This window comes from Felis catus, chromosome E2, assembly GCF_018350175.1.
Source record: "Felis catus isolate Fca126 chromosome E2, F.catus_Fca126_mat1.0, whole genome shotgun sequence".
Taxonomy (NCBI): domain Eukaryota; kingdom Metazoa; phylum Chordata; class Mammalia; order Carnivora; family Felidae; genus Felis; species Felis catus.
In genome coordinates, this window is record NC_058382.1 from 7,215,671 (window position 1) to 7,238,897 (window position 23,227).

General features: G+C 50.7%; 2 protein-coding genes across 3 annotated transcripts; both read left to right on the forward strand.

Annotated features, from left to right (window-relative positions):
- Positions 1-595: 595 nt before the first annotated feature.
- Positions 596-8,864, forward strand: KLK13 (kallikrein related peptidase 13). Of its 2 annotated transcripts, XM_011289718.4 has the most exons (6): positions 596-712; positions 1,215-1,301; positions 4,165-4,354; positions 4,598-4,863; positions 6,017-6,153; positions 7,715-8,864. In XM_011289718.4, exons 2-6 carry the CDS (start codon positions 1,250-1,252, stop codon positions 7,907-7,909), a joined length of 840 nt encoding a protein of 279 aa, XP_011288020.2. In that variant the 5' UTR covers positions 596-712; positions 1,215-1,249; the 3' UTR covers positions 7,910-8,864. The 2 variants fall into 2 exon arrangements, with proteins under 2 accessions (XP_011288020.2, XP_006941000.2); XM_006940938.5 differs by lacking the exons at positions 596-712; positions 1,215-1,301 and having other exon boundaries at positions 3,686-4,354.
- A 9,162-nt stretch (positions 8,865-18,026) lies between these two features.
- On the forward strand, positions 18,027-22,729 carry KLK12 (kallikrein related peptidase 12). Its single transcript, XM_019818620.2, has 6 exons — positions 18,027-18,264; positions 18,447-18,502; positions 19,227-19,386; positions 20,170-20,429; positions 21,331-21,464; positions 22,362-22,729. Exons 1-6 carry the CDS (start codon positions 18,236-18,238, stop codon positions 22,515-22,517), a joined length of 795 nt encoding a protein of 264 aa, XP_019674179.1. The 5' UTR covers positions 18,027-18,235; the 3' UTR covers positions 22,518-22,729.
- Positions 22,730-23,227: the final 498 nt, after the last annotated feature.

A 23,227-nucleotide genomic window follows, 5' to 3' on the forward strand; every position in this document is an offset into this window, starting at 1 on the left:
GTCCAGTTGACTTTCTAAGCCACCTATCTGAAGATTCCCTTCTGGTGCCTGATGGTTTTGGGGGTGGGGATGGGGGTGGGGGTGGGGGAAGGCCAATGGTGGAATTTAGGCATCTCCGTGTTGGTGCTGGAGATGAAGTTGGGAACTGGAATTTGGATGTGTTGGGTTTGAGGCCCGGATAAACTTGAGATAAGGCTGTTGATGGGGTTGTGTTTGGGGGATAGGCTGACTGTAAGGGGTATGGTTAAAATTAGGGAGATAGGAATAGGGTGGAAAATGGCCATCTGGGAGCTGATGGATGTAAGGATGTGCACAGGGGTTGGAGAGATTAGAAAGCGGGATGGAAAATGGATTGGTGTTAGGGAGGGCCATGGGGATTTAGGGTGGGTTTGAGGAAGGAAATAGCTTTCCCCTTCCCTCTAAGTGAGTCCTGCTGCCTCCAAGTTCACAGTGGGTTCAAATGGGGCCTGGGTGGGGCCAGATCTGGGTCCCAGCTCGTCCTGGAGCTCCGCCCCAAGCGGAAGGGCCAAACCCAGGCTGGGGGGTGCCAGGCAGCAGCCTACTGAGCCTTTGGGGGTGGAGAGGGGGAGGTCAGCAACAGGGAAATGCTGAGGGCGCTGGGGGAGGGAATTCAGGGGTTAAAAAGCCATGGGTCCAGGCTGAAGTTGGAAGCAGCTGGCGGCGAAGTTCTGCACCCGGGCCTCTCACAGAGGTAGGGTCCGCCTGGGGCAGGGGCGGGAGCATCAGAGGGGAGGAGTGGGGAGAGGAGGGAGATGTGAGCTGGGAAAGGAAGAGAGGGAGAACAGCTGAGTCAGGGAGATGGGGCGGGAAGCCAGGGGTTCAGTTACAGAGGTACAGATCTGCAGAGCAGGGGAGGGTGAAGCACGCTGAAAGATAAGCTGCTTGAGGCCAGGTGCCCGGGACGACCCTGAGAGGGGAGCAAGGGGTCAGAGAGCGGCGGGAGCGGGTACTGAGGCCCCCAGCTCGCTGGAGGGCACGGATGCACGCTGTGCACGCCCCCCTGCCCCTCTCGCCTCCTTACTGGGCTCCCCACCGAGGATGGAATTTGGGACGGGGGGTGCAGATTCCAGGCCCAAGACTCTTAATGAAGGAGAGATTTTAGACTGGAAAGTGCAGGCGCACAGGTGGGGAGGAGGGACGGCCAGAGACGGGGGTTCGAGCCAGCCCTTAACACCTCCCCCACAACTTCTCAGGCCCCGCCCGCCCTGCTCCCCACCCCGGAGCCGCCATGTGGCCCCTGGCCGCTGTGATCGCCTTCCTGACGGTGGCCTTGTCAGGCGGTAAGAATGCGCGGGGGTGGAGGCGGGGTGGCCACCGGAACAATGGTAGGAGGGGTCAGGGCAGGAGGAGGGGGCGTGGGAGCCCTGAGCCCCGCCCACCGCCCACTCGAGGCCGGGTCCCGCAGGGACAGCCCTGAGAGCTTCCTGCTTGTCCCTGCGTGACCTGGTTTCTGGGCCGGGGCTAGCCCACTCTCCCCACCGACCCCAGACCCCTCCCTGGGGCGTCTCCGCTCTGGTGAGCCCGCTCCTATTTATAAGTTTTCTGGATGTTCCTCACCAGCTCCTTCTCTGATTGCCCTACTCTGCGGTGGAAAGCTCACCCCCACCTGCAGCCCCTGCCCCCGCAGCAGCCTCCTCCCCTCCCAAGCAGGGCAATCGTGAGAGTTGGGTTCAGATCCTGACGCTGCCGCTTTGAGCAAGTAATTTAGCTTCTTGGTGTTTTTTAATCTGTAAAATGAGAACATCTAAGTCCCTACTAGGAAAGGTGGTTGCGAATGTTAGAACGAGCTAATGCGTGGCAGATGGAAGGGGCTGAGAAGTTAGTCGTCATTACTTTATTAGTGTTCACTCTTCATTATCAGCTTCTTCCAGAGCCTTCTAGTTTGTTCTTCCTTTAATTCTTGGGGTGTCCCCCAAACCTGATTCTACCCTGAGTCGGTCCCCAAAGATTCCTCGTGTTTAAGGCAAATTTGCAGGCAGATTCTCAGGCATCATCATCTGCCCACCCATCCGTCCTTCCGTCCGTCCATTCATCCATAGCCATTCATCTAACCAACAAGCTGTTGAGCACTAGGCACTGTTCTGGGTGCTGTGTAAGCAGACGCAGTTCCTGCTATTAGCATCCGGAGCCTAGCGGGGAAGGATGCAGGCATTACTCAAATAATTAGTTAATAATTAGTTAGGACTGTGACAGGAGGTGATGGCTTCAAGGGGCCAAGCCAGGAGCCTTGAGATGGAATGGCAGCTCCTGGCTTGGAAGGCCACCCAAAGGTCTGGACCCCTGAGCCGAGACCTGAGGAGGGAGGAGTCCTCAGGCACCTGGCACCACCCTTGGCCTGAAGGTGGGGTGGTTTCTCTCCTTTGGTGCCACTCCCAGGACTCGTGCCCTTGTCCTAAGCCCCTCCTGGGTACCACGCCCTGGGCTAGGAGCTCCACATGCATCATCTTGTGGAGCCCTCAGCAGCCTTATGAGGTAGGAACACTGTAATTACTCCAGTTTCACAGCTAAAACCCTGGGACTCTGAGACAGCAGGTCCTGCCCCAAAGACACCTGTGGCGCCTGAGTCAGGATCCGGATGCACATTGGCTGCCCTGTCCCCAGCATCCTGGACTTGAGGTTCTGGCAAACCATATTCATTATTTTAGATCTGATGGTCTGCTTAGAGTCAACTCTTTTTTTTTTTAACTTTTTTAAACTTTTTTTTTAACTTATATCATTGTCCTAAATGGAAAAGGGTACCCTTTGCTATAAATAAAAGGTAAGAGGAAAACATAAATCCTGCCCAATGTAACGACAAAAACAATGTATTTATTGGGTTGGACCATCTGACATTGCTGGTAGTGGGCCTTTGTTGACCTTTGCCCAAACAACAATGGCAGATAAATTTTAGGTTGCCGGCTAAAGGCTTCTGTTTCTTCCAGGTTTTAAAAAGTGAGCTCAGGGAGGACTAGAGAGGTGTTAAAAGCGTATCAGTCCCATCACGGAGCTCCATTTCTGCTTGGCAAAATGAGGACTGTAAGAGAACTGGACAGTGACTCAGTTTCTGAGGCTGCCATTTGATGTCACTTACACCTCCTCTCTGTACCACCTAAATGACCTGTGTCCACCAAGACTCCTGTCCCCAATTTTGAGAACCACTGAGCTAATCCCGTGGCTTATGTAGGTGGGGAAGCTGGCCCAGGGAGGAGAAGAGCCTACTGGCCACAGAGCTGGGCACCTCCTAATAATTTTTTTTTAATGTTTATTTTTTTTTTGAGAGAGAGAGAGAGAGAACATGAGCTGGGGAGGGGCCGTGAGAGAGAGAGAGAGAGAGAGAGAGAGAGAGCGAGAAGGAGACACAGAGTGTGAGGCAAGTTCCAGGCTCTGAGCTCTCAGTACAGAGGCCGACACAGGGCTGGAACTCACGAACCGCAAGATCATGACCTGAGCTGAAGTCGGATGCTTAACTGACTGAGCCATCCAGGCCCCCCGCTAATAATTTTTTTTAATGTTTATTTTTTTTCTCAACTTTTTTTTATTTTTTATTTTTTTTATTTTTGGGACAGAGAGAGACAGAGCATGAACGGGGGAGGGGCAGAGAGAGAGGGAGACACAGAATCGGAAACAGGCTCCAGGCTCTGAGCCTGAATCAGCCCAGAGCCTGACGCGGGGCTCGAACTCCCGGACCGCAAGATCGTGACCTGGCTGAAGTCGGACGCTTAACCGACTGCGCCACCCAGGCGCCCCGCAAACTTTGAATTTGAAAGTGGTTAGGCTATGGGTTTTATTTAAAGTCATAGAGGCACCTGGTAAATAACGTGTTGAAAGGATGGATGGATGGATGGATGGATGGGTACATACTGCCTAGGTAGATCTATAGGTCAGTCTCCATGGTGGGATGGGAAGACGCAGGTGGGGAGAAAGTCAGGCTTGTTCCATGAACTCTGTGAGCCCCCGGTGGAGTTAGCACTTATACAGAAAAGGACATCATCACCTCTTTGCCCTGACTCCTCTCCACTCCATGGAAGCTGGCAACTCCCAGAGGCCAACAAATGAATCATCAATTCCTGGTCACCCAGAGCAAAATTCTGACCCTCTCCCCAAGCCCAAGGCCTCCTTCTCCCCCTGAACCCCAATTCCCTAACATTTTCTCTTCTTCACCAGGTATCTCTCGGGAGTATCCCAAGATTCTCAACGGCACTAATGGGACCAGCGGGTTTCTCCCGGGGGGCTACACCTGCCGCCCCCACTCTCAGCCCTGGCAGGCAGCCCTACTGGTGCAAAAGCGGCTGCTCTGTGGGGGAGTCCTTGTCGACCCCAAATGGGTCCTCACTGCAGCACACTGTCTGAAGGAGTATGTGGGGGTCAGGGGCGCATGAGGGTAGGGATGAGAACAGGACTGGGATGGTGAGGGGGTGGGTGGATGTGGATTGAGGATGAAGTCAGAGTTAGGGTTGGGGTTTGGGACTGGAAATGAAGTCCAGAAAGAGGATTTGAATGGGACTGGAGTTGAGGATGTGGAAGGAGATGTTTGGAGAGGAGGAAGGTGGTGGAGACGGGCTTAACCTCTCTAATCACCCCCTTCCTGCACCCACAGAGGGTACAGAGTTTACCTGGGCAAGCATGCCCTGGGGCGTGTGGAGGCCGGAGAGCAGGTGAGGGAGGTAGTCCGCTCTATCCCCCACCCTCAATACCAGATCAGCCCCACCCACCTGAAGCATGACCACGACATCATGCTTCTGGAGCTGCATTCACCGGTCCAGCTCACGAACCACATCCGTGTTGTGCCCCTCTCCCAAGACTGCCTCCCTGCCGGCACCTGCTGTCGGGTGTCTGGCTGGGGCACCACCACCAGCCCCCAGGGTATGCACCCTCAACAGGTGGCCTGAGGTGTCAGTGGCTGGGTAAACCGGGGCAGAAAAGGGAGGGAAGGTTGGAGGAGGATTCCTTTATATATATAAAACAATACATGTATAGTAATATGATATATAATATATGTTATATATCCTTTATATGAATACATATACATTTATAAATAAGTTAACATGTTATATATATCTCCTTTATACAAATGCCCATTTATAAATATAAAGTTATATGTTACATATGTCATAGATTATATAGTTATATATCCTTATATAAATATATATACATTTATACATATGTATAAAGTTATGTTACATATCCTTTATATAAATATACATGAAGTTATATATTTTATAGAATGTTACAGATCAGATATATAAACTTCTATATCCTTTATATAAATATATAAATTAATAAAAACATAGATATTGTAATATGTGCTATATATTACAGGTATGATATATTTATATAAATACAACACATGACACGTTTGTATCCAAATATGAAAATGATCATGTAGGTTGATTTTTTTTTTAGATCATAAGTTCTATATTTATGTATTTATTTAAATACGTTTACATATAAACTATGTATTAGACAAATTATACCTAAATATATTTAAATAAATTGTCACTTAATGCATTTGATATATTGGCAGGTATGTACTTGTTAAATGTAAGGACATGTGGGTGTATCCTTTGTGTTTAAGTTACATGTGCATGAATATTAAACTGATCTTCATAGCATCAAGGGCCCTTTGCATCTCCTTAGCGGTGCCCTGGCTTCTTCCCCGTCTCCTTTCCCTCTTTCTCCCCTATCTGCCATTTTTCTCCACACGGCTTTCCGTCCCCTTGTTTCCTCACCCCCAATCTTCTGTCTCTCAGCACATGTCACTATCCCTCTTCTCCTCTCCCTTTTATGTCTCTTCCCACTTTCCTGCATTCTCGAATCTTCCCCTCTTGTTGGCCTCTACCTCCCCTGCCCCATTTCTCTCCACACCTGTCTCCTCCATCCCTTACCCCACATACATATCCCATCTGTTCCCCATCTTCCTCTTTGCATCTATTTTCTACCGACTCTCCTGTTTAACTCCCACCCTGTAGCCTGGCTGAGACAGACATCCTTAGACCTTCCTCTCTCTCCTTCCCAGTGAGTTACCCCCCAACCTTACAATGTGCCAACATCCAGCTTCGCTCAGATGAGGAGTGTCATCAGGTCTACCCGGGGAAGATCACGCCCAACATGCTGTGTGCCGGCACAGAAGAGGGTGGCAAGGACTCCTGTGAGGTGAGAACGGCATGGGGCAAGGGGGCGGGGAGGTTGCCATGGGCCAAGATGGGAAGCCAGAAAGAAGTCAGGGACAGCTTCGGGGGGTAGAGCTTCATTTTAGCCTTGGGGGAACCAGTGTTTTAAGAGGACATGCCCCCTAGCATAGAGGGTCGAGATAAAAAGAGAAGTACCCGTGACTGGAGACTATAATTCATCTTAAGCCTCGGCTTTGACTGGCATTGGCTGCCCAGATCCCTGTGTTGAGATGCATAAAGGTTGGTGTTGTTTCAGTTGCGAGAGAAACCCAACTCAAACCAGCTTAAAAGCAAGACACACCGGCTTTTGTAACCGCAAAGTCCAGGGGTGTCTTGCTTCAGGCACGGATGGATCCAGGTGCACAAATAATGTGTTTAAAATGCTGTCTCCTTTCATTTCAGCTCTTCTCTCTTCTGTTTTTGTCTTCATCCTCAGTTAAGCTTTTCCCAGCAGCTTTGGGCTCACATCTCACCCTCCTAAGCAACTTGATCAGAAAAAGTTTTCCAAGTGTTTACCTAAACATCCTTTTTTAAAATGTTTATCTATTTTTGAGAGAGAAACAGAGCATGAGTGGGGGAGGGTCAGAGAGAGAGGGAGACACAGAATCCAAAGCGGGCTCCAGGCTCCAAGCTGCCAGCACAGAGCCCGATGTGGGGCTCGAACCCACAAACCATGAGATCATGATCTGAGCCGAAGTCAGACGTTTAACTGACTGAGCCACCCCGGCGCCCCTGTTTACATAAACATCTTGAGCATGATTCTCACTAGGCTGACTTAAGTCATGTGTCCTGAGCCTTCACTCTGACCAGAGCTGTGGGATTCACTGATGGACCGAGTCTGTTACGTGACTGTGTGGGCCAGGGAGGGGCTGTTCCCCAAAAGAGAAAATCAGGGGGCAGTTATCAAAATGAGAGGAAATGGGTACACCTGGGCAAAAACCTCCACTAAGCACAAAAAAGCAAAACTTATATCCAGTAGAGGAGGCTTCTGAGATTGAGTTTTGGTTTAGTGGGAAAGATGGCGTGTGCCTTGAGTGATCAAGGAGGAGTGTCTTGGGTCCAGTAGGGAGAAGTGAGAGTACACGCTCTACATAACCATACCCAGATGTGGGTGAGTTTGCCCAATAGTGAGATGGCACCAAGGAAAGGAGCCATAAAGCCACAGCAGGGTTGGGGGGCAGCACGGTGTGTGGGGGGGCACAAGGTGGGGTTGGTAGCAGAGAACCAAGGATGGGTTTTGAGGTAAGGGGTAACCACTCTAACAAGACTGAAGAGCAGAGAAGAATGTGGAGAGAGAAGTCTCTCTCTTGTTCTTGGTCTCAGGGTCCATCTGGCTCCACCTTTCTCTTTGTGTCTCTTTTGCTGTCACTCTCCTCTCTCTCTGTCTTCTCGTCTTCCTGTTTCTCTCTAGCCCTGTCTGTGTCCTGTCTCTCGTTATCTCTGCTCTGTGTGTGTGTCCATCTTTCACTCTCTCTCATATGTCCCCACCTGTGCCTTTGTTTGCCTCCACCAAGTACCCCCCTTCTCTCTCTTCCCCCCCTCAGGGCGACTCCGGGGGCCCACTGATCTGTAATGGAACACTCCATGGCATCATCTCCTGGGGAGACTTCCCATGTGGGCAGCCCAACCGGCCTGGTGTCTATACTCGAGTCTCTCAATATGTTGTGTGGATCCGAGAAACAATTCAAAAACACAGAACCCAAGAGTGGAAACGGACGAAGGGGAAGGGCCCACAGTAAAAGCTGGGTTGGCTCACCTGCCTCCTTCCTCCCTCCCTCCCTCCCTCTGCACCCTCCTCACTCCATTGGCCCAGCCCTTCTCTGCCCCTCCCAAAGTTCCACTTGAACCAGTGATCCGTATTCTCAGAACCTCTGATCCCAGCCGACATTTCGTGTTTCAGAAGCATTCAGTCACTTCCAATATCATGGTCTCCCACATACTGCATCCTGAAATACCTCAGTACCCTCAGCATCCCAACCCAATGTTCCAGGACTCCCACTGTTTCAACAGAATCCCAGATAGCCATCTGAATGTTCTGTCTGTGGAATACCCTTAAATACATTCATTGACTCATCTCAACAATACTCTATGTCCCATGAATGGAACTTCCTTGATATCGTGCCAAACCCCTTCACATATTTCCTGACTACCAACATTCTAGACACTTCTGTGTTTGGTGCCCAAGAAGGTTCTAGACTTCTGCGACATTTCATCTTGAAAATATTCTCTTGGACTCAGAATCTTCTGCCCCAACAATTTTCTAGGCATATCTGAATGATTAATCATAGCACAGCTAATATTGGATCCTCATAATGGTTCGTTCTCACCTAGTTTTGGGTCTCCCAAATGTCCCATCCCTACCTACATCCCATATTTTGCCAGTATCCCCTGTCTCTGAATCCCCTTGCTCACGAAAGATCAACAGCACACTAGACTAGAGTTTTGGGGTTCAGGGCCCTGAGGGGCTTCCACACCTGGACCCTGTTTTCTGCCAGGTATCGTCCTTTCATCTCCCCCACAAGCATCTTCACCCTCAGTGACCCCAATACGCAGTGGTTAAATGCCCAAGTCACCGAGTCCCTGATTTGAGCAAGTCTTGAAACTCACTGCCTCTCTGTTCTTTTGTCTGTAAATGGGGCTTCTCATTTTTCCTCCTAACATTGTTATTATAAACTTCAAGCACTTCCACTATGATTCTTTGCCTGGTTCCCTATCAAATATCACCTTAGGGTGTCAACAACCCCCAGATTTGCAGGGTCCAAAAACTGTTGCATTTGGGGCTCCTGGCTGGCTCCAGTTAGCAGAGCATGTGACTCTTAATCTCAGGGTCCTGAGTTCAAGCCCCACATTGGGTGTCGAGCTTACTTAAAACAGCAGCAACGACAGAAAGTGTTGCATTCGGGGACTTTTTTCAGCATTTATCCAGTGCTGACCATGTGCAGGCATTCTCTTGGGTGTTGGTAAATACAGCTTTATTTATTTAACACATACTGGTACTTCTCAGAAGCCAGGCACTGTTGCAGACATAGCTGATAAAGCAGTGAATTAGGTAAAACTTCTGCCCTGTAGAGCTTGCATTCTTTGCAGAGAGACTAAATAAATAGGGAGATAGATGGACAAGTGGCAATGTAAACCATGGCAAAAATGAAGCAGAGATGGAGCTCCTGGGTGGCTCAATTGGTTGAGCGTCCGACTTCGGCTCAGGTTACGATCTCGCGGTATGTGAGTTCGAGCCCCATGTCGGGCTCTGTGCTGACTGCTCAGAGCCTGGAACCTGTTTCGGGTTCTGTGTCTCCCTCTCTCTCTGCCCCTCCCCCGTTCATGCTCTGTCTCTCTCTGTCTCAAAAATGAATAAAACGTTAAAAAAAAATTTAAAAAAAACTAAAGAAAACGCTATGCAATGTTTTGCACATAAAGTGATACACAATTTGTAAGAAAGTATACCAACAAAAAAATATACACGACGTTGTGAATGTACTGAATGCCACTGAACTGGACACCTTAAATGGTGAATGGTTATATGTGAATTCAACCTTTATCTTTTTAATTAAAAAAAAAACTTTTAAATTTTATTTATGTGAATCTCCCCATAGTCTTCAAAAGCTATGCGAGGGTGCCTGGGTGGCTCAGCCAGCTGAGCATCCGACTTTGGCTCAGGTCAAGATCTCGTGGTTCGTGGGTTCGAGCCCTGTATCAGGCTCTGCGATGACAGCTTGGAGTCTGGAGCTTGCTTGGGATTCTGTGTGTGTGTGTGTCTCTCTCTGCCCCTCCCCCACTTGTGACTTCTCTCTCTCTCTGGCTCTCTCTCTCTCTCAAAAATAAATAAACACGTTTAAAAAAAGCTATGCGATAATAAATGCAATAGCAGAAGGCACACATTAATAAAGGTAGCAAAGGATACACAAGAGCAAAAGATAGTAGCAGTAGATACACAACAAATAACAATAGCGAAGGATATACTGTAACAAAGATAATAGCAGATACACAAGGGTAAGGACAAGAGCGGAAGGGGAGGGAGACAGAGAATAAGCCAGTAAGGAAAACAAAAGAGGGACTTGTACAGATCACTCACAGCATTGTGCCACCAACGGATTCAAGTCTCCCCACCTGAGGCTTTAGAACTATCTAAATATATTAATGGCTTTTTTGAATGTTCCTTTATTTATTTTTGAGAGAGAAAGAAAGAGGGAGAATACCAACCAGGCTCTGCACGGTCAGCCCAGAGCCCGATGCGGGGCTCGAACCCATGAACCGTGAGATCATGACCTGAGCCAAAACCAAGAGCTGGACGCTTAATTGACTGAGCTACCCAGGCGTCCCTATTAATACATTTAAACAAACAAACAAACAAACAAACAAAAAACCACTTCACAGGGCTCCTGGGAGGATTAATTGCATTAATACATGAAGAGCCCTCAGAACACCTGGCACTAAGCAAGTGTTTACTAAGTGGTGCCCTCATTAGTATTATCCTTGCACTCATTGACAAAATTGTTAAGACAATTTGTCTCCAAGGCCCCAGAGCCAAAGCAGCCTGCCTTGGGTGACAGCTGGGGATTTGGGAGAACGGGAGGTGGCCGCCCAAATCCTTCCTGTGGAACAGAAAATAATGACATACCACCTGAGCTGGAGATTCTGACTGCCACCAATACCTTAATTCAGGTGGCCAGGTTTCTCAGGCATCCCTCCGCCCTCCTTCCCTCTCCAGGGATTTTGTGGCCACACGCCCTCCTCTTCCTATTTTTGTCAGGGGAATTGTAATAACGGGATCCTGTGCTGGAGGGATTTGGAAAGCTGGGGCTTGTGAGGGAGGGGCGTGGAAAAGACTGGAGGAGAAACAGACAGCCTCCTGACGGGAGGGAGGTCTATGCTTCCTACGCATCCCCGCCCCCCGCCTCCGCCCCCGCACTGGCCTGGGGCACATCAAGACTTCTTTTTCTCCTCCCGAGGCCCCAGGAAGGGAGATGTCAGCTCCTAAACTAGACCTAGGCTAAGAATTTTCCCTAGTCTGAAGCGTCCTGGCCAAGCTTAGCCACTGCCCCTACTAGGAGGCCTTTAATAAGGGATTAGGTTGGGCTTCCCTGCCTAATAGGGATATTGGTCTCCACACCCAATCCCAACGTGTGGGGGTGGGGTTCCCCAACACCACCAGGCAATTCTCCCACACCAATTCAGCCTAATTTTTGATTTTTTTAATGTTTTTATTTTTGAGAGACAGAGTATGAGCAGGGGAGGTGCAGAGAGAGAGAGGAGACACAATCTTAAAGCAAGCTCCAGGCTCTGAGCTGCACAGAGCCCCACACGGGGCTCGAACCCACCAATCATGAGATCATGACCTGAGCCGAAGTCGGACGCTTAAGGGACTGAGCCACCCAGGAGCCGCACAATTCGATGTAATTACACGAACTACACTATCTACCTGGAGGTAACGTCGGATCACAGAGGTTAAGGACTCAGTCCTACAAGACCCGCCCCCCTCCCCCACTACCGACCTTTCAGAGGCCAGTTGAAAGTCCAAGTTGTTACCTGTGCTTCTGGGCAAGCTGCTATATAGATTGAAGGTTTCCACGGCCTCCTCCTGGAATTTGATCAATTTGCTAGAGCGGCTCACAGAACTCAGAGAAGCACTTTACTTACTTGATTACTGGTTTACTGTGAAAGGATAAAACTCAGGAACAGCCGGATGGAAGAAATACGTAGGACAAGATAACGTGGGAAGGGCTGTGGAGCTTCCTTGCCCCCTCTGGGTGCGTCATTCTCTCCACACGGCTTCACCAGTCTGGAAACCGTCCCAGCCCCATCTTTTTGGGTGTTTATGGAGGCTTCACTGCATAGGCCTGATTGGTTAACTCAATGTCCATTGGTGATTGATTCTACCTCCAGCCCCTCTCCCCTCCCATTTGTTGGCAGCTTCCAAAAGTCACCCATTCACATGACAAAAGACATCGTCATCGCTTTCCTTACTTAGGAATTACAGGAGTTTTAGGAACCCTGTGCCAGAAGGAGACGAAGACCCAAAATATATTTCTTATCACCAATCACAGTATCAATGGAGGCAAAGGGCATATAAGCCCAGGCTTCCATTCTAAGGGGTCAATGTCAATGATAAGGCAAGAGAAGCAGACGGGCTGCGGGAGGGTGGAAAGGACGGGAGGCCCAGGTCAGGATTTTTGGAAGAGAGACAATGGAAGGATAAGGTAGCCCCCCCCCCCACAGAAACGGGATGGACTCCCCCATCTGAAAGTTTGTCCGCATGTCAAGACTGACGATGTCACACACGCATCAGAAGGGTCCAGCCTGCCTCCGTGGGGTGACCACAGTTGGTGCTGTGAACAGGAGTCTAGATGACCACCCCCACGGAGTCTCTCTCCTCGTGCTGTGCTGTCCTGTGCCTGCTGGTGAGTGTGCATTTTGAGCTGTGCTGCTTGGGATTTGCACCTGTTGTAGACTTAACCAACCCAAGTCAGGAGTTTCCATAGTTGGCATTCAGGAACAGAGGTGTGGGATGGGGGGCTTCCTTCAAGTGGCCCCGGGCTGGCACATCTGCACCCCGACCTGTCTGTGTGCTTCGCTCCAGCCAGGGCAGTGGGGGAGGGGTGCCTGAAAGTTCCAACCTAAGTTGTTGGTTCCCCTGGTAACCAGGCTGCATTTTCCTCCAACAGTCACCTAAGTAGCATAAATTCTGGTAGGGTTAAAAGTGTGTTATTATGGGAGCGCCTGGGTGGCTCAGTTTGGCTCAGGTCATGATCTCACAGTTGGTGAGTTCCAGCCCCGCGTGGGGCTCTGTGCTGCCGGCTCAGAGCCTGGAGCCTGCTTCAGATTCTGTGTCTCCCTCTCTCTCTCTGCTCCTCCCCCATTCACCCTCTGTCTCTCTCTCAAAAATAAATAAACATAAAGAAAAAAAAATGCTAAGTGTCTTATTAGCAATAACACTCCTATGATACTCCTTACCTCTAACCACTCAGGAAATTCCAGAGATTATAAAGCTCTGTGCCAGCAATCGGAAAGAAAACCAAATATAATCCAGGGAGGTGTGGGAGGGGTGTGGCAGAAGAGAAGGAACACGCTGGATGTAGAAAGACCCTTGCGGGGCTGTCCAGGGACTAGGGGTGGGGGTGGGGGGTAGGGAAGGGAGCCCAGAGGGAGGGAATCCAGGTAGGAGGCTAGGGTGAGGGTCCAGGGAGGGGGGTTTGAGGCCTGAGCTGAGGCTGGAGAGAGTGGGACAATGGAGGGCCAGGGCTAAGGAGGGGGAAAGAGGAGGAGAGTATGTGAATTCAGCCTAGCGAATTGGCGTGTGGTGTTCCCCCCACCCTGGGAAAACCAGGGGGAAGATGCTGAGCTCACGAGAGGCATGTGATGTGGGCCCAGGGGCATGCAAGATGCCAATAGCTGCAGAGGGCCAGACTTTCAGAGGCAGATGTCAGAGCCAGGGAACTGGGAGGAAGTTATCTGTGGAGGGCAGTACTGGGATGGGATGTCTCAGAAGAAGGATGGGTCTTAGGAAGAATCAGTGTCTCAAGGGTCCAGACCAGAGGACTAGTTGGGAGGGGGAGGGGGGAAGCCACCACAAGGCCAAGGGAGTAGCGTCTGAGAATAGGTTGGTGAGACAGTGGGGGACCTGGGTTTGGGTCATCCAGGAGGCTGTTGGATGCACAGGCTTGAAGCCAGGGAGAGACTAAAGAGCCATCCTGCCCCAGGTGACAGGTGAAACTGTCCAGTGTATGTAGTCAGTGCAGAGGACAAGGCTGAGGAGTGGCCCTGGGAACACCCTTATTTGTAAAGACACCAGGAGAGGAAAAAAAGGCTTATTCATGTCCGAGAGACAGAAAGTAGAAGGAAACCAGAAATGCATGAAGGAGAGAGCAGCAGACCATGTGGAAGGCTGCCTGAAGGCGAGTAAGGTGAGGACCGGGAGACCAAGATTGCTCAATGTGGAAGGACTCTGGAGACCCAAAGACCACCGCGGCCGTCCAGGGCAAGCAGTGAGTAGATCTCTGTGGATAAGTTTTGCCAGGAATGATGGAAGAGAACAGAGTAGGCGAAGGAGGGGTGGGGGCTGCTGGTTCTGATGAAACTGTGCTCCCAGGATCACCCAGCAGAGGGTCAGGCTCACAGGGCATCTCAAAACGTTTGTTGAGTGAATGCATGCCTGCAGGCATGAATGAATGAACGAGTGAACGGGGCAGAGAAATAGAAGGAGAGAGAGAGGTATACAGACAGAGACAGAAGACAGAGCACCAAGTTGTAGCTGATAGTGCTTCACAGCTGAGAAAAAAAGGTCCTGTCATCTAAGTCAGCTTTGAAAATTCCTTCTTCAGAAAGCAATGAACCGGGAAACCCAATTGCGATGGTGTCTCAACTCAACATAGCTGATATCCTCGCCCATTTTTGTTGCCTGGTTTGATGATCCCAACAAGAAATGGTATGGGGCCCTTGGGTGGTTCAGTTGGTTAAACGTCTGACTCTTGATGTCGGTTCAGATCACGATCTCAAGGTTCATGAGTTCAAGCCCTGAGTCAGGCTCTCTGCTGTCAGCGTAGAGCCCACTTCCGATCCTTCAGATCCCAGTCTCTCTCTGCCCCTCCCCATCTTGTGGGTGCAAATGTGGTCTCTCTCTCTCCAAAAAATAGACATTATAAAAAGGGGGAGCGGTATGTAGACAGGTAGCTTCCTCCTAGCCCCATTTTTCAGATGAACAAACTGAGGTCAAACCAAAGCCTGATGATGATCCCCAGGGAGTCATGGCATGAGCTGAGCTTTCAGCCGTGTGTATGATTCCAAAAGCTATCCTTCTTCTTTGAAGCCTGTAGGACCGTTCATACGTTCCTCTGTTCACACCTGTACTCGTGCAGTTAGCCATTCATTCGTTCATTCATATGTTTGGATAGGGGCTCTGGAGCCAACTGGCTGGGTTCAAACTCCGGTTCTGGTACTTGCCAACCATGTGGCTGTGGGCAAGTGACATTATCTAGCCCTGCCTCTGTTTCCACGTCTACGACGGTCTCCATGTTGTGGGCCCTCTCCCCAGGTGTCAGGGTGGCCGCGTTCTCTCCAGGGAATAGCCTTCATATTGAGTTTACCCCGGTGCCCAGGAGGAAAACGTGGAGCTCGGGACTTGAGAGCACTGTGGGCTCCCTGGAGGAGGTGGCAAAGGGGCTCCGAGCTTTCCCTGAGTGCGAGAGGTGTGAGAGTGAAGCTGCAAGCCAGTCTGTGCCCTCTTTGAGCCTCCAGCTGCAAAAGAAGGGACTGGCTTTTTCCAGAAGCCACAAGTCTGCAAGTCTGTGTCAAAAGAGAACCACCGAGAAGCCACTCCCCACTCCGTACAGCTCCAGCACCATTAATCTGCTTTGTGTCTCTATGGGTGAGCCTGTTCTGGACGTTCGTATACATGGCGTCATATAACATGTGGCCTTTGTGATGGACGTCTTTCAGCTAGTGTAGTGTTTTGTTTTTTCTTTCTTTTTAAATGTTTATTTTTGAGAGAGAGAGAGAGAGAGACTCAGCATGAGCAGGAGAGGGGCAGAGAGAGAGGGAGACACAGAATCTGAAGCAGGCTCCAGGCTCTGAGCTGTCAACCCAGAGCCCGACGCAGGGCTTGAACTCACGAGCGATGAGATCATGACCTGAGCCAAAGTCGGCCACTTAACGGATTGAGCCAACCAGGTGCCCCAAGCATAGTGTTTTTAATGTTCATCCACGTTGTAGCCAGTGGTAGTGTGTGTCTCCTTTTTATGACTGAATAATACTCCAGAGTATGGATAGACCACATTTTATTAATCCATTCATCATGTGATGGACATCAGCCTAATGGAGATAGAGTCTCTTCTGGGGCTGATGAAAATGTCCTGGAATTAAATTGTGGTGATGGTTACACAGTGTTTTGAGTGTGGTGGACCTCACTGAAGTGTGGACTTTAAAATGGTTCAGGGGGCGCCTGGGTGGCTCAGTCGGTTGAGCATCCGACTTCGGCTCAGGTCATGATCTCGTGGTCCGTGGGTTCGAGCCCCGCGTCGGGCTCTGTGCTGACAGCCCAGAGCCTGGAGCCTGTTTCGGATTCTGTGTCTCCCTCTTTCTCTGCCCCTCCCCTGTTCATGCTCTCTCTCTGTCTCAAAAATAAATAAATGTTAAAAAAATAAATAAATAAATAAAATAAAATAAAATAAAATGGTTCAGGCACTGGATTTTATGTTATGTGAGTTTTATTTAAAAAAAAAAATCAAGGCAGGGCGCGCCTGGGTCGCTCAGTCGGTTGAGTGTCCAACTTTAGCTCAGGTCATGATTTCATGGTTCATGAGCTCTCTGCTGTCAGCCAGGAGCCTGCTTGGGATCCTGTGTCCCCCTCTCTCTCTGCCTTCCCCTGCTGGCACTCTCTGTCTCAAAAATAAGTAAACATTTTAAAAAATAAATTAAAAAATAAAGGCAGAAAGAGAAAAGAAGACAGAGAGAGTGGGATTTAGACGCTTTGTTTTCTTGCCAATATTTGAAAATCAGAAAACGTCCCACCATGAATCTGGATTTCCAGTTTCTCTTGAAAAGTCATGGAACTCGACCATGCTCGTACGTGTTCTGGAGGGCAGCCCCTGACGGGAGCTAAGGGTGAATTTTATCCCATGTAAATTGCACCTCAATAAACCCAACCCTCCAGAAATCCAGAAATAGAGAGGGATTCAGTTAGGTGATCTGTCTCAAAACAAATCAAAAGCTGAAGATTTGTGGGGCGCCTGGCTGCCTCAGTCGGTGGAGCATGTGACTCTTGATTTCGGCTCAGGTCATGATCTCGAGGTTCATGGGTTCAAGCCCCACAATGGGGCTGACAGTGCAGAGCCTGCTTGGGATTCTCTCCCTCCCTCTCTCTGTGCCTCCACTGCTCATGCTCTCTCTCTCTCTCTCTCTCTCTCTCAAACTAAATAAAATTTAAAAATTTTTTAATAAACTTAAAAAAAAAAGAAAGTAGAAGCTGAAGATTTGTGATTATGAAATCAGAGAAGGAAAGAGATCCAAGACCGGAGAGAAGGTGATGGACTGAAAGGCAGGAGTAAGGGGGGAGGGTCTTCTTCTGTTTCCTCACACTTCCTCTGCCTCTGACCACCTTCCCTCTCAACTTCCTCCCGTCTGCGTGTCTGTCTCTCTCTCTCTCTCCCTCCCTTCCTCCCTCACAGGTGAAGCAAAAACTCAGATGAACCAACACAAACTGTCCTGCCCCTGGCTCTCTCTCGGTCCCCTGTTTCCCTTTCTTTCCCAGTGGAAGCCCTCACGCAAGAGAAAAAAAATAAATAAATAACTTTCATGTAATTAGATAAATCGGCCACATGCAGATAGGAAAAGTGGGCTTCACAGGGAAGAGGGTCGACCGTGCATTTAAAAAATTCAGTTAGAATCAGACTGTGCAGAACCCAGCTTGGAAACCTCTTCAGTCTCTTTCTGATCATCTGTTTCGAAATCCCTTCCTTCTCTTCTCAGTCTGGGCTCTCTCAGCTCTGGCTTTCCCAGCCTCTCCCTTCCACTCTCCTGTGCTCTTAAACACTCACCCTCCTGCCTCTTCCCTGCACACCGCAGGGAGGGGGCGGGGGGAGGGCCCCACCCTCCCTGAGCCTTCCTCACTAGGAATGAGGATTAGAACCCAATTCCCAGGTCACCTTCAGTCATGGGTCTGGGCACTGGGTCCGAGAGAAGGGGAAAAGGAGTGGGGCCGGGTCTTTCCCCCTAGAGCCATTCTGGGCCCAACCCCCCTTTCCCCATTTAGTTGTAAAGCTCAATTAGGTGCCATTAGCTGAGAAGATTTTCTGCGGGATTAGAGAGGGTGCCCCACCCCAAGTCTTCCTGGTCCCCTTCCCTCAACCCGGAAATTGCATGGGCTGGAACAAAGAGAGTTAAAAGCTGTGTCAGCTGCCTGTCTGGGGCAGACAGACAGAAGGAGGGGGACAGGTGGGGCAGCATGACAGGTGGCTGAGAAGCCAGGTGGACAGTGGGAGAGTTGACTGGCGGGGTGGCCAGTGGATGACAGGACAGGCAGGTGGTGGACAGACAGATAGCAGAGGCAGACAGGCTGGAACTGTGACAGCTACATGGAGGCCCCAGCAAGCAGGGGGACAAGGTGAGGAGGGGGCAGGTGGTCCCCAATGAGGTGACCCCCGCTCCCCACCCGAGATGGGCAGAGGGGGGGATGGGCAGGCATCCTGTCCTCCTGGGGCTGCTGGCAGGCAGGTGGGGTGGGCAAAGAGAGGGGCAGGTTGACAGGGAAAGGGCCATCTCTGAGATTCTCCCAATGTTTCCCAGGACCTGGAGGTGGCTCACCCTGGGCTCCAGCATCCTGTTGCTCCTGTGTGTTTCTGGTGAGTTCCCCAGCGGGGCGGGAAGCCCTTCCTCCCTGACAGGGGGCCCTCCGATCTCCCCCTCCAGGTCTGATCCCCAGTCTGGCACTGAGGAGGGGAGGGGACTGCCTCTATGTCTCCACTCACCTCCAGCTCTTGGGGGCCCTGCCACCTCTGTCTTTTGACCTATACTTTCTCTGTGTCTTCCTGTCACTATGCCTCTGTCTTTTCTCTCTGCCTCTGTGCTTGTCTGTCTCTGTCTCACTCCTATCTTTTTTTTTTAAGATTGATTGATTGATTGATTGATTTAGAGACAGAGACAGTACAAGTGGGAGAGGGGCAGACAGAGAGGGGGACAGAGAATCCCAAGCAGGCTCTGTGTACAGAGCCCGATGCAGGGCTCCAGCTCACGAAACTGTGAGATCATGACCTGAGCCGAAAACCAAGAGTCGGATGCTTCAGCGACTGAGCCACCCAGGCGCCCCTGTCTCCCTCCTATCTTTAGGCATCTCTCTGTCTTTTTCTCTTTCTCTTCCTCTCTGTGTCTCTGGGCATCGCTGGGTCTTTTTGTATTTGTCCCTGGGTCTCTGTCTCCCTGTCTCTGACTCTCTCTCACGGTCTCTCTCTCTCTCTCTCTCTCTCTCTTACCTGTCTGTGTCTTCATCTCTGTATCTCTTTTCCTGTCTCTGAGCCCCAATCTCTAGATCTCTGACCCCATCTCTCTGGCCCACACCCCTGTCCTCAGGGCTCAGCCAACCGGCCACAGAGAAGATTATTAAAGGCAAGGAGTGTGCCCGTCACTCACAGCCTTGGCAAGTAGGGCTGTTCGAGGGCACCAGTCTGCGTTGTGGGGGGGTCCTCACCGGCCGCAGATGGGTCCTCACAGCTGCTCACTGTAGTGGCAGGTAAGCCCCTGGCTGGGTGTGGTCTCTTCCAGGGGTGGGCAGCGGAAAGGTGATGGGGAGGAGAACCCTCAGGGTAGGAGATGGGGGTACCAAGGAGTAAGGAAATGGTCTTGCAACAAAAGATTCTGAGGTTAGACAAAGAGTAGGACTTCTGCAACAATGGGTCTGGGGTGGGGCTGGGTGGGGCGGGTAGTGTGGGTGGCATGAGGGGTCCTGGAACCTGCTCATCTACCCGCTTCCATTTCCTCGTGTTCCCCTTCTTTCCCACATGACATCTGTCACCACCCCAGCTATTCCCTGACCCAGTCTGGGCATCTTCTCTGGGTCTCAGCAGTCCCATCTGTGACATGAGGAGATTGGACTTTCTAGGTCTGAAGCTCTGAGGTTTTTTCAAAAGGGAACTTTCAAACACGAAGAGGCAGATTGATTAGGGAGAGAACAGAGAGAGTCCACTCATTACTCACGCGTTCCTTCAGCTGACAGTGCTAACAGCCCAGGCGGCCTCTAGGTGGTGGGAACAGAGCAGCGAGCATGAAGGATGGATGTGCTTGCCCTGGCTAAGAGACTCAGAAAGGGACAGAGATGCAGGGACTCGGGGAGGAGAAGTAGGCAAATGCAGGAAATGGAAAGATAGTGATAGAGACGAGAGACAGAGAGACAGAACAAGCGTGTGAGGGAGGGAGGACTGACACTGAGGTGCAAAGCAGCAGAGAAAGGCTGGAGGGTCTGGGAGCCAGGGGTCCACTGCCCCCCGCTGAGCCACCTTGACCCCCCCCCCCCCAGCAGGTACTGGGTGCGCCTGGGGGAGCACAGTCTTAGCCGTCTGGACTGGACGGAGCAGATCCGACGCAGCGGCTTCTCCGTGACCCACCCCGGCTACCAGAGAGCCGGGCACAGCCATGACAATGACCTCCGGCTCCTGCGACTGGGCACACCCGTCCGCTTGACCCGCAGCGTCCAGCTCCTGCCCCTGCCCACCACCTGTGCAGCAGCTGGCACCAAATGCCACATCTCAGGCTGGGGCATCACCAATCAGCCAGGGAGTAAGGGAGCCTCAGGGTCAGGGCTCAGAACGGGCAAAGTCTGGGGTGGGGACGAGAGATCAGGAGTCATCCCAACAGAAGGATGGATCAAGGGTCAAACATGGGGATTGTGGTTTGGGCTCAGAGATCATGGTGGACCAGGGGTCTTGGGAGTCAAAGTGGTCAACGGGTTGGGTATGGAGTCAGAAGCCATAGGTCAGGGATGTGATTAGAGGCCAGAGTGATGGCAGAGATCATCAGACTGGAGCAAAAGGCACGGGTAAATAGGACCTTGGGTCATGGGTCAGAGACTCTGGTGTTAGAAGTCATTGTAGAGTTGAGGACATGGGATCCAGATGTTGCACAAGCTGGCCACAATCTGAGGCTAGAAACTGAGATTCAATCAGGGATTGCTGGTCTGGGATTGAAAGCCCTAGAGGTTAGGGGTCATGGAGTCTGGGGTCAAATAAACTAGGATCAGAAGTCACTTTGGAGCAGTGGTTTAGAGCTGAGTTTGGACGTTTAAGAGAAGACAAGAAATGTGGGGTCTGGAGACAGAGAGGGAACATGAGGTCAAGTTGGGATCTAAATATAATAAGATTGAAGGTCAAAGGGCACCGCATGGGGAATTTAAGGAGAAAAGTCCGGATTCACTGTTTCTAGGGTTGGAGGGACAAAAGGTGTCTTGAGTTATGGCACTCAGAGTCATAGGTTAAAGGAGAGGGGGACTTGTGTCGAACTGGGGCAAGGGTCACTCTGAAATGAAGTCATAAATCTGAAATCTAGAAGTTTGAGGATTGTTGTGGAGAGTCGCAGGAAGAGGGCAGAGTATAGACTTATATTTGGCTTCCTTTGGCGGAAGGATGTGGCCCCCAAATGGGAAGCTTTGGGGAACAATGCAGCTTCTATCTTCCACCCCCAGAACCATTCCCGGACCTGCTCCAATGCCTCAATGTCTCCATCGTTTCCAGTGCTGCCTGCCAGGCTCTGTTCCCCGGGAAAATCACGGACAACATGGTGTGTGCCAGCGGCGCTGATGGGGCGGACGCCTGCCAGGTGAGTGAATGCAGGCTACGCACGGTCACCCTGGGACAGGAAGTAGGAGACAGAGCAGGGAGACGGGGGAGAGAGGCGTGGTCAGAAAGAAGGGGAGGCGCAGGATACAGCAGCAAGAGCTAGGTGATGGAGGACAGAGGAAAGGAGGGAACAGAGAAGGAGACATGGGAAGAGCATAAGGAGACGGACAGGAAGAGACAAAGAAAGGTGGGGAAGGCCAAGAGCGGGCAGGGATTTAGAACTCAGGAGTGTAACTGGTTGTCTCTCCCCATACCATCCTCCAGTTGGTGCTGGCCCAGGTCAGAGAGTGAGAGAATCTAGGATGGAGGTGGGAAAGGAGCCTGGTGGACTCTCCTGCCCTCCAATTCCACTACCTTGCCCTCTTGGGTCCTTCAGGTTGGAGGATGCCACCCTCTGCTGGCTAGGGCTCCCGAGCCTTTGTCCCTGAAAGAACTTGTATAGCTCCCGCCTTCCTTTGCTGGGATTGGTCACTGGTGGTTGTGCTCTTTCCCTCATTGGTCAGGGCCCGTGCCAGTTGTCCTCTATAGAACGCTTATGGTTTCCACCTCCTTCGCTGGGATTGGTCACTGAATATACTCTCTTCACTCATTGGCCAGAGCTCTAACCATCCCCCTTGAGAGACACCCCCCCCCCCCCATCACCGTGTTATGGAGTCCTGCCTTCCCTGGGATTGGCCCCTTAGGAACAGGGTACTCTTCCCTATTGGTCAGTCATTGCTCTTGACCTCAGGAACGGAGTAACGCTCTTCTCTCTGATAACCAAGCGCGGACCCACTGTCTTCAAGGCCTGGGAATGGATTTGGGAGTCAGGAGAAAGAAAATGGGAACAGGATTTCTTCCTTATTTATTCAGTGCTCCTTCTCCTTCTGTATTCCAGGGTGACTCTGGAGGACCCCTGGTGTGTGGAGGAGTCCTTCAAGGTCTGGTGTCCTGGGGAACTGTGGAGCCTTGTGGGCAAAAAGGCATCCCAGGAGTCTACACCAACATTTGCAAATATGTGGACTGGATCCGGATGGTCATGAGGAGCAACTAGCCTGCTCCCTCCACCTCCACCCCTCAGGTTGGGTGCTCCACTGAGTGAGCCTCAGAGCACCAACACCGCCCCCCGTTATCACTCTGGCTCCCATCCTTCTTGCTCTGGGGAGTTTCTTCCCAGAACTCCAACTCCAGCCAGCCCTTTTAAGATCCATGGTTGGGGGAGAAAGGAATGAGTGACTACCTGTAATAAATATAACTGGAGGAGGAGATGTGTCTGTCTGTTTGATGCCCCCATGCTGGTTGACACAAGAAGGAGGTTCATCAAGTCCTGTACCCACAACTGTAGGAATAGAGACCACAGAGGGTGAGGGTTTTCCCTTAGGAGCCACACAGGAATGGAGTAGCAAAGTTTACTTATAACACTAAAAATAAGGGCCTTTTTTTTTTTTTCTCCACCCAGCACTTTAGGAACAGTGCCCATGAAGGACCTGAAGGGGGAAAAATTATTGGCCCAAAAATGCCAAATGAAAATTGCAAAATCAAAATTCATGACCATTTAATTAAACGTTTATAAAACCTAACATTATTCCATGTAGCGGATTCCAAGTTGGCTTTGCTGGAGCTGTTGAGCACATGTTATATTTAATTAAAAAAAAAATTTTTTTTTAATCTTTATTTATTTTTGAGAGAGAGATGGAGTGTGAGCAGGGGAGGAGCTGAGGGGAGGGAGACACAGAATCAGAAGCAGGCTCCAGGCCCTGAGCT

What these genes read in the sequence shown, in the direction of transcription:
- KLK13 (XM_006940938.5), top strand. Translation starts at nt 4,053, where the DNA reads ATGAATCATCAATTCCTGGTCACCCAGAGCAAAATTCTGACCCTCTCC. An exon ending in CACCACCACCAGCCCCCAGG is followed by an intron (nt 4,864 to 6,016) that starts GTATGCACCCTC and finishes TCTCCTTCCCAG; the next exon opens with TGAGTTACCCCCCAACCTTA. An exon ending in GTGGCAAGGACTCCTGTGAG is followed by an intron (nt 6,154 to 7,714) that starts GTGAGAACGGCA and finishes TCCCCCCCTCAG; the next exon opens with GGCGACTCCGGGGGCCCACT.
- KLK12 (XM_019818620.2), top strand. Translation starts at nt 18,236, where the DNA reads ATGGAGGCCCCAGCAAGCAGGGGGACAAG. An exon ending in GTTGCTCCTGTGTGTTTCTG is followed by an intron (nt 18,503 to 19,226) that starts GTGAGTTCCCCA and finishes CCCTGTCCTCAG; the next exon opens with GGCTCAGCCAACCGGCCACA. An exon ending in CATCACCAATCAGCCAGGGA is followed by an intron (nt 20,430 to 21,330) that starts GTAAGGGAGCCT and finishes TTCCACCCCCAG; the next exon opens with AACCATTCCCGGACCTGCTC.